At 38.5% G+C, this 13,054-nt stretch overlaps 2 protein-coding genes across 2 annotated transcripts; both read left to right on the top strand.

The window, feature by feature from the left end:
• The first annotated feature begins 444 nt into the window (after positions 1–444).
• On the top strand, positions 445–2,948 carry LOC118276459 (ashwin). The gene is made up of 3 exons (XM_035594785.2): positions 445–623; positions 707–1,051; positions 1,420–2,948. The coding sequence occupies exons 1-3, from the start codon at positions 549–551 to the stop codon at positions 1,477–1,479; spliced, it is 480 nt and encodes a 159-aa protein (XP_035450678.2). The 5' UTR covers positions 445–548; the 3' UTR covers positions 1,480–2,948.
• Positions 2,949–4,983: 2,035 nt separating this feature from the next.
• Positions 4,984–12,743, top strand: LOC118276487 (cAMP and cAMP-inhibited cGMP 3',5'-cyclic phosphodiesterase 10A). Its single transcript, XM_035594824.2, has 15 exons — positions 4,984–5,243; positions 5,921–6,058; positions 6,606–6,704; positions 6,974–7,176; positions 7,381–7,554; positions 8,131–8,279; positions 8,554–8,723; positions 9,176–9,309; positions 9,611–9,729; positions 9,997–10,234; positions 10,615–10,770; positions 11,058–11,237; positions 11,693–11,791; positions 12,020–12,189; positions 12,540–12,743. The coding sequence occupies exons 1-15, from the start codon at positions 5,099–5,101 to the stop codon at positions 12,682–12,684; spliced, it is 2,319 nt and encodes a 772-aa protein (XP_035450717.1). The 5' UTR covers positions 4,984–5,098; the 3' UTR covers positions 12,685–12,743.
• Positions 12,744–13,054: the final 311 nt, after the last annotated feature.

The raw sequence follows: 13,054 nt of genomic DNA, 5'->3' as shown, positions 1-13,054 counted from the left end.
TTCAAAAACTGTAATAGTAAACAATTTTAACCCAAATATTGAATTATTAATTATATATTTTTAAGTATATGCCTCGCCTGAATATATAAACAATACAGAAATGTTATTTCCAAATAAAACGTTTGGTTGTCGCCATCACCATGCGTTTGGTTTCACTATTAGTATTTATGAAGCTCGCTTCTAAAATATACTTTTATTTATGGTTCAGAAGTATATAAAAAACTGTAGATATTATTTTTATCAACCTTATTATATTCGACAGCTATTAAAGTATTCAACAGAATTTAAAAAAAAACTTATAAAAAAAAACATAACGAAATCGATTATTGAATTAAAAATATTTATTATTAATTTCTTGTTCTTCATCATTGTCTTCGTAAACGCTTTCAGTATAACTGTCAATAGTGTCAGTGTCAATTTAGCCGACCCGACTGGTATTGTCAATGTCATTGTCAAACAAGTCGAAACTTGTAACTGAGAAAGGCGGCATGAAATTGTAAAATAAATTTTATAGTTTTTTATTTATTTAGTAATGTTTTGTTTTTACAATGTCGGTCCCGTTTGATATGTTATTGCATCCAGAACTTTTAAGTAATGAACAGTTGATAAGAGTTATCCAAGAGGTAATAAATACATTCTTGCATTGTGTTATTATGGCAAAACAAAAATAAACCTTAATGTATTCTTCCTTCTTTTCTATTTACAGAGACATCTACGAGTTCCAAACTTGGGTTTGTTGCACAGAGATGAACTATTGGATATATTTCATAATTATTGCTTGCCTCATGGCCAAAGGAAATATAGAGATTCCGGGCGAGGCAAAATACTGAACAAATCGCGCCAACTAAGTCCAGAGCCAGTAAGAAAGTTAAATGTTATGAATAATCAAGAGAGTAAGGTTTACAAAGGCAACCCAGGCTGTGATAGACTGAAACCTCCACCAGATTGTGTCTCTAGTCACCCAAAGAGGATTAAGATTGAAACTACAATATCTCCCATAACAAATACAGGCTTCCTCAATACTAATAAAAGGAAAAATTGTGCTGATTCTGTAAGTACCTAATAGTCTCTTATACTGTTTAAGAAGTATTCAATATAAAATTTAACTATTTGGGCATTGATTTATTTGCTAAAGTTAATAAACAAGTGATAAAATTCATAGGTCTGTTCAAGGTTAATTCCCCAAAATGCCCTTAAGTCATCAACATGAGAGTTTATTTTATTTATGTTTATAAATAACTAGCTTCTACACCCATATTGCCGTAAGTTAAAAAGTATTGTATCACCCAAGTCAGCTCATACTCTGTTTGTATAACAAATTTCATCCATGTCTGTTCAGAAATTTTCAGTGTGATTGACAGTCAAACAAACATTCACATTTATAATATTGGTCTGATTATCATGTTCTCATTCTTTCAGATCACTACAACAGACAGTCCGCCCTCTAAGAAAGAAAGGAAACCAATAACATATCCATGAAATGTGAATATAAACATTTATTCTTATTTATTTATCAGCATCAGTATTAGGGTTATTTTCCACCAGAGATGTGCTGTGTAGCTATGCTGCGAGGATGTAATAGCTAAGCTGTAAAACTATGTGACCATTTCCACTGATACTAAGCTATGTTACTGTGTGAGGAAGATGCACAGCTTGATTATGTGATGTATCGATAGTAGGGAAGCCATCAATAGCACACACCCATAGTATGTATCTTTCGCACCAGTGCTAAGTTATGAGCACTAGTGAAAATGATTGCTGAAACCCAAATGCATAGCACATCTCAGGTGGCAAAGCACCCTCAGGTGTTTTAAACCATCACAATGACAATAATGGTAAACTTATAACTTTATCCTCATCATGATCAAGCAATGGATATGTAAACTACCTTTATTTTGATACACCAAAACACTAAATATATTATGTACCTAAGAAATGTTGAATAAAAATAAACTTTAGATTAGAAGGTGCCTACATCATATTCATCATAAACCATCATGTCATTGTAAATGTTACCATTTTATAAGTACACAAATTATATAACTCATTCCCATCACTTATGGTATAATATCGCCAACCCGCATTGAGCAAGCGTGGTGATTAATGCTCAAACCTTCTCCATGCAAGAAGAGGCCTTTGGTCAGCAGTGGCCACTTATCCACTCTAACGTCCATGGATACTATAGTATCCAAAGTGACGAGTTCTGTTTAACTCCCTCTAGTTTAAAATACGGTCTTGTTTGGTGAGTTTTGACTGATTATCTATACAGCTGAATAAATTGTTCGACGAAAAAATAAGACATGGCGTTGTAATATGCTTTGACAAACAAAATATAAATTTTTAAAGTTAGTTGACTCGTTTTTGAAGTGTTTTTGTGAGTTCCAACAATTATGTCGTAAATACTACAGTTTTGTTTAATTTATCTTGCAAGTGTTATACATCAAAATAAACTAGAAGATTTGTGCTTTACGATGATGTACAAATATCACAGTTTTAGCTGATAAATCTAGTCTAATTTTAACTTCAAACGATTGTTGTTTCGAAAAAAATGGCCGGTCTGGTGTTGGCCACTTTTAGTTTTGTTTATACATATTTTACATACTTTGCATTACAATAGTATATAAAATATCGAAACACATTTCGTAATAAGCAAAATAATACATTTTTCAAAGAGAAATATACTAAATTCATTGAAGATTCCATAATAATGTCAATGTGTTCCTCAGGTTTTTTGATGTGTAAAATTACGAGTAGTGTTTTCTTTCGATTTAATTACAATACTTAGAGTAAACCGAATATAATCATATATACATCAAAAGAAAGGGTAATGAGTCTAGTTTGTTGTAAAAATATTTTATTGATAAAATATGCAATAGTTGTGCCGTATATTCTAAAAAGGTAGAAATAATTCTGTTTTTTTTTCTGTGTTTCATGTTTAACCCGTTTTATTGTATTTTAAAGATTAACTAAAGATTTTAAAAAATCGTTAAGATTGATCAGTATTCTTCAATCTTTTTTTTGGTATTCTTTTCTTTATTCTAGGCATTACGGTTCAGTAGCTATATAGGTTTTTTGTTACGACGAACTTGCGAGTCGCGCGCGGTTCGGATGCCGTGCGCGGCTGGACGTTAGAGTGGTTATGGGCTGTTAATATTATGGTATAATAATAATTAGAAAAGTGTGTTTTATGCTATTGTGGTATGGTTTAAAATCATTATATTTTTTCACTGTGACAAATAATATTTTATATTTTATTAAATAAAATTATAAAAGTGCTGCTGTAAACTATCTTAGGAAAAAAATGCTATTGGAAATTGGCATGCAAGGTTGTAGTTTATAAAATTCCAAAATGTTATTCTAATCTATTCTAATAAGTTCAATAATATATTTTACTATTATTATTAATTTAATAAATTATGTTGATTGTCAGCTAAATAACGAATAAGTGTATTGGTTTGTACAATACTGACTTTTGGTGCAATTTTTTTTTTAATTTTCTGACAATATACAGCATGTTACAATAATGTATCTGAGTTTGAAATATGATGTTATGTAGCATTGACCTTATATTTGTAATTTGTATATAAGAAATATATCGCAAAATTTTATACAACAAAAAAAAAACATTTGACTCAATAAGTACATGAATTTAGTTGTAAGGTGTAATGTTCAACAGTATATTCATTAAGAGTACTTCAAACTTCAGTTAGTAGGCTTTGATGGTCATTTTCAAATTCACAGTCACTGTAATTGCAGAGACTGTTGAATTTTTATGTTATGGCCGAATGTTTGCCCAATATGACTTGCTATTCACCCATTTGCTTACTCCTTCAGTAAAAGCAGTGCTAACTTACATCACAACAGACAATGGTCCTCTGAATGTTTGGTTCAGCCGCCCTTTCTAGCAAGTTTATTTACATTGAATACCGACAGCTTATCTACAAAAAAAACTGACGTGAATACTCCACACTAAAGCTAACTGATTGTCCTATATAGATGTGGTGGGGCAATCTTTGGTCTGACAGAATTATTTGATACGGTTATTTCAAAAAAGATACATTTATGTTTAATATTGTTTTATTAGATTATATTAGTGCTATCGCAGCCAAATGACGTGAAAGAATGATTGTGTTACTAGTCGAGGATTGATTGTAAGGGGGCACACCATTTTAGGGGTTTGTACACCTAAAGAGAAATATATCAAATACTAAGTTTCTGAGGACATTATGAAGTTTTTGTTTGTGTAAATCAATATGAATAATGTTGTCCTTGACTTTATGTACCTGTTAATCATAAAGACATTTACATATTTCCATCTCTGTCTAATATTCGCATAAAACGATTACTAGACAGGGACAACATTATTGTACTAGTAAGCTATCTCTATGTGATGCGTTCAAAATATTTGCTATAGTTATGCCCTTTTATTAATATGGTTGTCGTTTATTTAAGTACTGCTATTTGTGGTGTCTGGATCCCGTATGTAAAGGATTCAATTTGGATTTAAGTTTGTAAGTGTTCCTATAATGTTTGTATCGACTGTACATATGACTGTATGTAGCTAAGTTATTTTGTATGGATGAAATCAGAAATATATTAATTTAAATATAATTTCTTATGTTTTATTTATTTCAAATAGACATATCTTATATGGAACAACCTGTATACCCATATCAGTACCCTTAGTACAAGTTTGCTTTACGTTGAACGAAAACGAAACGAGAGCTCGGTGCTCTGATTGGTTGGTTTATTCAATCAGCGCAGAACACGCTCTCGTTTCGTTACGTTCAACGTAAAGCAAACCCATACTAAGGTTACAGACCACGAGGCGTTGAGCTAAGAATCTTCAGATAGACCGGTACTGACACATTTATGGTGAGTCTATCAACATGAATTAAATACTCGAAGAGGTAAAACACTCGCAGTTGTGCATTAGCTATGCACTCTGCCATAAAAATTAAAAAAGTATTTTCGAAATAAGAATTGACAGCTGTTACAAAGTCAACAACACAATTTTTATTATAGCTTTCTTTAAAAATAGAATTTCGTATTTATTTTAGTACTTACGTAGTTTTAATTGATAATATAATTTACAATCATGCAGCCGGCGAAACATGTTAGGTCTAATAAGAGTCGGTTGGACACCATCAATCAGACGCAGTCACATTTTCTGGTGCCTTCAGAGAAGTTGGATAAGGTTACCAGGAGAGTTATAGCTCCTTATGCACAAATCGAGCGAAAAGGTAAGGCTCAGTTAACAAGTTTAAGAGTGGGCGAGCCATGCTTCGTTACGAATAGGCCGGATTGACCGGAGTGATACCACAGCCTTACAGAAAACCGACGTGAAACAACACTTGCATTGTGTGTGGGTTACCGGAGGTCCAATTCCAACCCTTTTTTTTTTTTTTTTGAGTTTGAAAAATCATCCAATGAATTCTCCCGGTTTGGGGCAAGGCGAAAGGGAGTGTCAGACTCTTACTGACTAAAAACCACCCCGTTCCTTCTCCTGCTTTTCGACCCGAAACCCCGGTAAACCCGCTAGGTAGTCCGCAGCTCCGGATCAGAATTCCAACCCTTAAATTCTTAACCCCCAAGAGGCCGGGAACACACTTGTAACGCCTCTGGTGTTTGAAGTGTCCATGGCCGGCGGCGATTGCTTACCATCAGGTGATGCGTCAGCTCGTTTACCGGCCGTATTCCATAAAAAAGGACAACCTGATTAGCGCACAGTGGACCCAGCATAAGATAGCTCAAGTAGGTACTCTTGGCACAAGACGTGACAGTAAGTACACGTTATACTGGCCTACTCTACGAAAGGTAAAGAGGCGTTACCATCGTCTCTAAAGCATTAGGAAACTACGCTAGTTACAAATTAAACCTTGATGCTTATTGTAATATGTACCATTTTCCAAATGTGTAGGTCTGAAGGAGGAAGATGACAAAGCTGGCATGTACCTGGACATGAACAGGTTCAACGTGTTCTTGGAGGACACGGTGGACCTGGAGTCACTTCTCTATGAAACCGCTATGGTGTTGAAGACCGTCACTGATAGCACAGGTCGGTAGCAATTTTCAACTAGCACTTAGTTTATAGACCAATGAAGGTTTTAAATAAAGTTATTAAAACACCCTGTATCTGTGTCGAACCATACCGAGCTATAGGGTACCTACCTATTTAGCTAAATTCAATATACTTAGGTATACATTTTAGAAGACAAAAGCTCTTATAAAATATCTCCAATGATAAGGACACTCCAGTTATAATAGGAGTATCGATATAAACAAAGTGGCTTGACTGTAATTGATTCCGATACTGTTCAAGTACAATGTAACAGAGGGCTTAGTACAAGTATTTTTTAATGTTTAACGACATCGAAAAAAGAGCGCTTTCGGCGCTCTGATTGGTTGGTTCATTAGGACCGACCAATGAAAGCACCGAACGCGCTCTCGTTTCGTTTCCATTCAACGTATTGCAAACCCGTACTACTTAATGGTACAGATAGCGAGCCTGTTTCCATAAACGATATTACGAAGCACTGAGAATATTCAATACGAAATTAACACCGACAATTTCTTCGACGATGAGTTTCAATTTGTTTTTCCAGGCGTATTCGTCTACATAGTAGACAAGCTGAAGAACGAGATAGTATTGATGCATCCAGACACGGAGAATCCCGATCGACACGAAGTAAATATGACCATTCGTAAGTCTCGTTATTTGATCTAGGTTTTTAGAAACACTTCCTGCTCAGGAGGTGACAATTATTGGCGAAGTCCACCAGTACCGTAGATTATTAGACAATTGGGTGAAGTTGGAATTGACTTTTATTACCTACAAACCAACCTAGGTACATCTTTAATTAATTTCCCTACGTTAACACGTTAATCAACCAGAATAGGAACCAAATACAAAAACAGAATTTATAAAGGATATTTTCTCCTAAACTTTCGACCGTTCTCTCATACATTCTAGGTGAAGGTAAAACAGCAGCAGCCCACGTGGCGTACACCAAGGAGTTCCTACTGTTAGAGGACGTGCAACGCGACCGACGGTTTTCTGATGGTCTCCGGTGGATAGACGCGAAGGTGGCGCTCTGCATGCCGGTCGTCAAGCCGGATGGAGACTGCTACGCGGTGCTGGAGCTGTACCGGACTAACTCCAAGATTTATGACGATGTTAGTTGTAGTTTCTAGACAATTTTCTTTTAATTTCTTTTACCAATGTCGTGTACGTTCATTGAAATCATAGATTGGGTCCCGATTTGAGGTTTGATGCTAAGGATGACATAAAGAATTTAACTGTGGTCTTGCCATTCTATTACTACGCAGCAAATATGAAATTGGTTTACGTGAGCTAATATCTATTCACTTGATTTCCAGAACGTTGTATACACAGTAGTGAGCGTGGCATGCTGGGCCGGTGCAGCGGTCCACCAGGCACAAGCGAGGGTCACCTTACAGAAGACAGCCCACCTCAACGCTGAGCTGCGCGCGCTACTACAGAACTACTTCTGTGACCTGGCGTCCATTGATACTATGCTTACTGATATGCTGGTAAGCAAATTAAATGATTAATCTAATTCAATAGGTTAGCTATCTTCGCAAAGCGAATGCCTTCTTAGCGTAATAGCGGCTAGTATTGCGTGATCGCTTTAAAGCTTAAGGTGGTTGGGCTGTCTCATTACCTACCTGGACCTAGGTAGTGAAGGTTTTATTTAAGTCCCATTAGACCATTGTCCATTTGGACCTAAAACATTTCTTCCGCCAATATAAAATTTTCTTTTTAGTACAAATGTGAGGAGATATTGTTGCACGCAAGGATAGGCAATTTATAGGACCCAGGAGGTAAGGATATTGGCTTCACTTCTCTATTTGCTTTCGCGTCCAGTCACAAAATCAGTCGAGTGAGCGACGAGGATGTTGGTAATTTTGCAATTGAAGCATGCACTGACACCAATAGTAATTGAAAGATTGAAACTGCACTCTATTGTAGGCCTGTTAACCGGTGCTCCACAAATCACTGCAGTTTGTTGACCTTTTTTGCTCTAGACGACTTTTATTCAATACATTTTCAACTTTGCAGTTTTGTAATAAGGTCCAATGATCCATGTAAGTTAATTATGTCTCCAGACGGTGGTGAAGTCGTTCATCGGAGCGATGCGCAGCAGTTTCTACATCGTCGATAAGGACCACATCAGTGACCAGATACAAGCCGACATGTGGGACGATGGCTGGTCCAGCGAGAAGACCACGATGCCCAAAAAGAAGCTTAAAGTCAAGTTCGTAAACTATATTCCCTTTTAAGTATATCAAAGCTGAAGAGGTGTTTTCAAACATCATACTGGGTATTCCGATGAGAGTGCACTTATCAAATACCTACTATTCCGTCACAAGATAATGCGTGTCTATTAGTAAGAATCCTAGCCACTCCACTCTGTCCATTAGACAGTAGAAAATTGTAAGTCTAACGCGGTTATCTCCAGAAGCACCAATCCAATTAAAAAAAAAAACATCTAATATAGTATTCAAAATCTTTTATGTATATGTTTTCAGTTTAAGCCTAGAACAGACCCCGGCTGGCTACGTGGCCCGCACTGGCGAGTCTCTCAATGTGAGGGATGCGTACAAGGACCCTCGGTTTGCCAAGGAGATAGACCCCACCACGGGCACCGTGGTCAGGTCCTGTCTCGTGTCTCCTATTATGGACAAAACTGGAGTTATTGGTAACATAATAATTGTATTACCATGAAGTGTTATTTCATTTAAGAAATTTTGGTAGATGATATTAGATCTAAATAATGGAGGTGAGATTTTTGCCATATCTAGGTACATTGAGTTCCATTAATGAAACTTGAAACCCCTTGCTAGGCAGTCGCGCTTGTAACCAGTTGACAAATCGAGGTGTATGGTTGATCGTTGATCATGATGAATGAATAGTCCATCGCAACGGATATAATTTATTTAACAACTATGGAAGACGTTAGTCTGTTACAGAAAGTAGTAGAAAGTAGAAATTGTATGGAAGACTGACAGCCAGTAACAAGTCTTTACGTATAGCTATACATTACTCAAAAAAGGAAAGGCTAAGGCACCTTGAACGTAGATATTTTAGCTTCGTAGCAAAGAAATTAGAATCATGAATTGATCGTATTTCAACACAATGCTGGTGCCACAGGCGTGGTCCAGCTGACAAACAAGACGACCGCGCAGCCGTTCGACGTGGACGACGAGAAAGTGTTCGACGTGTTCGTCAGCTACTGCTCGCTCATCGTGCACTTCTACAACATGCAGCAGAAGAAGATCTTCCATGTATGTAGGCTGGTCTGCTGTGACACCACCCTTTATCTTTTAAGGGACATTTGACAGAGACTGGGTAGCAGCACTCTCTGGACCTTTTAACTAAGATTTTTGACCCGTCTGCTAAGTATAGCGTTAATGGCAAAATCCCTTATGTAGAGAAGGACCATATGTCTATAGTATTCTCTTACGAGCTGTCGATGTTGTTCTCTGAGTATGATTACCAAATTGTCTTCTCAAATGCAATGCAATGTGTTTACGTGAATCTCCCTCAGCCTCCATGTTTATATGTAATTTTATGGTGTTTTTGCAGGAGAACTTGAACCGCGTGTTCTGTGAGCTGATGAGTCTCCACATCAAGCCTTGTCACCACGACATGGACGAACTCCTCGAGTCCAGCACCGTAGTCATGGCACCCAACAATTTCAGGAGGTAACGACTCTTTAAGAACACGTTTTTTGTGGAGTTAGAAAATCATCAAATAACTCCTTCCATCCTGGTGAGGCAAGAGGGAGTGTTATTACTGTTTTCACCAACCACCCCTAAACCATCTTAACTAAGAGCGTGAAGGAGCATATAAATTAACCCCTTACCTTATTCCGTTAGGTGGCACTTACAAAAGAGTAACCTGTCTTAGCTTAGGAGTTCCATAAAATTTAAGACCGAAACCAAACCTTTTCTTAACCATCTCCCTTCCAGTTTCGACTACCACATAAGTGAAGGCAGTAGGGATGACATGCCCAGCCTCGTCTGGATAATGTTCTCCGAGACGTTCACCAACCGGAACTTCGATAAGATGGCCATGGCAGACTTCCTGCTGTCTGTGCTCTGCAGTTACCGCGAGAATCCCTACCATAACGCGGAGCATGCCTTCTGTTTCACGCACACCATGTATCTCATCCTGTTGAACAACCCGGGATACTTCGATTTTGTTGAGGTATTTGTACAAGTTATCCGTTTTGTTTTGATTCCTTTTTAGATATATAGAAATCAGATTTTGTTTCTAGTGAGTAATGCTCAAACCTTCTTCATGTGAGAAGAGGCTTTGCTCAGCAGTTGCCTCTTATAAGCTTATGATTAATAACAATTTGAATCCTATCAGCGATATGTAGGTAGTTAAACTGCGATTTCCAACTCGCCTAGTAATCGTGGTTATTATGGCGAAGGCCAAAGCATCCTTGTGCTCTGCAAAACGCATTATGCAGAGCATAATAGTGCTTTGGCCTGGTGCCTAGCAGGTGCATAGTCCAGCACTAGATTGTAACATCATATTATCGAAGTTAGGTATATGAATGTCTCCCGCTGCGATGTCCCCAGACAGTGTCCCTGATGCTGGCGGGGCTGTGCCACGACGTGGACCACCCCGGGTTCAACAACAATTTCCTCACGCTGTGCAAGCATCCGCTCGCCAGCATGTACCGGACGTCCACGCTGGAGAACCACCACTACTTCCTTGCCAAGAAGATGATTGAGGTAAGTACCATTACATTACAAAGAGATAGAAACCTCCTTACACTTACTGCCTTCTGTATCAACCTTGATCCATCCACCTAACGCCAGCCTCCTAAGATGGTTGTCAACGCTTTTAGGGATCAGTCCAATCGATTGGCCGATACAACTATCGGCATAACGAAGACAAACACCCTCGCTACTAAAATTAAACATGGTTACCTACTTTCATACATCTAATGCTAGCGCATGTGACCATGCAGTTCTGAAACGTATTCTGCCTACATACATATGTTTCATTAATTGTCCAGGACAAGAAGATCCTCAGCAGAATGACAACGAGCGACCAGCAGCGCATCCTGGAGGAGGTGAAGTACAACATCCTGTGCACGGACCTGGCCATCTACTTCCAGATCCGCGCGCAGCTCACTCCGCTGCTGGCAGAGCGAGTCTTCGACTGGACTGATAACTCGCATCGACGGATGCTCAAGGTATCAGTCATTTTATTGGAAGAGGTCTGGGGCCTTAGTCTGCTATTACAATTGTGTCACAATGGTCGATCACTGAGCAGTGCAAGAGGGATGGAGTTATACAACCTACATAGCTCCATCCCTCTTGCACTACTCAGTGATCGATCATTCTAACACAATTGTTATAGCAGACTAAGGCCCCTGGTAAGGCAGCACTTGCTCCTGTATTTGGAGTTGCGTGTATCACTTACCATGAGGGACCTCAGTACCTATGAGTTTGCTTTACGTTTAACGAGATCGAAACGAGGGCGCGTTCGACGCTGATTGGTTGGTTCATTCGCGTTGGCCAATCATAGCACCGAACGCGCTGTTGTTTCATATGCATATTATAGTAAAATGAGGTTATTTCAATATTACAATCGGATGCTCAAATTTTCTTTATTAGTCTAGATTTATATGATACTTACAATTTTCAGGGCATACTTATGACAACGAGTGACCTGTCTGGGAATTGCAAACCGTTCGGCGTATCGAAGGCGATAGCGGAGTCCGTGTATGAAGAGTTTTATGAACAGGTGACCTTCTTATTTGTGGGTTTTGTGTGGGGCATCAATTCCAGAACTATAGATTTATAATCTCGGAGCTGCGGTTAGAAAAGCAGGAGTAGGAACGGGGTGGTTTTTAGTCAACAAGAGAGTCTGACATTCCCTCTTGCCTCGCCTAAGACGGGAGAAGTCATTGATTATTTTCCACCATAAAAAAGTAGTATATGTGAATGTACGTGTAATATACGGACTCCTCAGGGTGACCGCGAGCGTGCGATGGGTTACACCCCGCTGAGTATGATGGACCGGCGCCGCAGCATCAACCAGCCGGCGGAACAGATCCAGTTCCTGTCGGTGGTGGTGCTGCCCTGTCTGCTGATGCTGCAGAACGTCTTCCCCAACACCAGCCCGCTTACTGACAACTGCAGGTTACATTATACGAATCTTCCTAATTTGTAGAAGAATAACGTTCGAAGTTATCAAAGTGTGAATAGATTTTAGATTTCCAAATGTATTGCAAGACAATAAGGTTGATAACCTACTAGAAGTAGAGATATCTGATAGTCTGGCTACTGTTAAATATTTTTACCAGTAGTTTGCCCTCAATAATGGGCCTTGTATGAAATTGGATAAAGGGAAAGGATAGTCCTAAAAGTCCTGTGTAAATATTTAATACGAAAGTTTTTTACATACATCTATAGAGGTGACTCCTTCTTTGGAAATAGGTAAATAGTACCTACTTACTGTAAGTTGTTTCTATCTATTTATTCACATACAGGAAAACTCAAGAAGCGTGGCACGAAGAGATAGAGATCCGCGGCCAGAAGCTGTGGCGCCAGGAGGAGTCCATTCCCGACGGCGGGAACAGCCGCTTCCTCGGAGGGGAAACCAAGTCCGATACACATGAACCCAGCGCCAACTAATTGTGTTATTGTATGCAGTAGCTAATTACAATAAATAATTAATTATGGTTTAATTGTAAGTATGAGTTTTGTGTTTCGCAGATCTCAGTGTCTGAGTTATTGGAGACTCAATTCCCCCTTCCCAATCCCCGATTCCTCAAAAACCCTTAAATTCCTAACCCTCAACGCACTTGTAACGTCCATGGTGTTTGGGATGTCCATGAGTGGCGACGATTACTTACCATCAGGTGATCCGTTTGCTCGTTTACCGGTTTATCCCATAGAAAAACTGTATCTTGCTAAAAACATTTGTAGACAAATACTTCAATAATTTGACCGTTAGTGTTCTTGCGCTTATAGAGGCGCTAGTGTATCTTAAGATCTACTGAGC

The sequence above is a fragment of the Spodoptera frugiperda genome, chromosome 31 (assembly GCF_023101765.2).
Source record: "Spodoptera frugiperda isolate SF20-4 chromosome 31, AGI-APGP_CSIRO_Sfru_2.0, whole genome shotgun sequence".
Lineage (NCBI taxonomy): Eukaryota > Metazoa > Arthropoda > Insecta > Lepidoptera > Noctuidae > Spodoptera > Spodoptera frugiperda.
The sequence above is the reverse complement of the archived record's forward strand: the minus strand, read 5'-3'. Positions and strand labels throughout refer to the sequence as shown.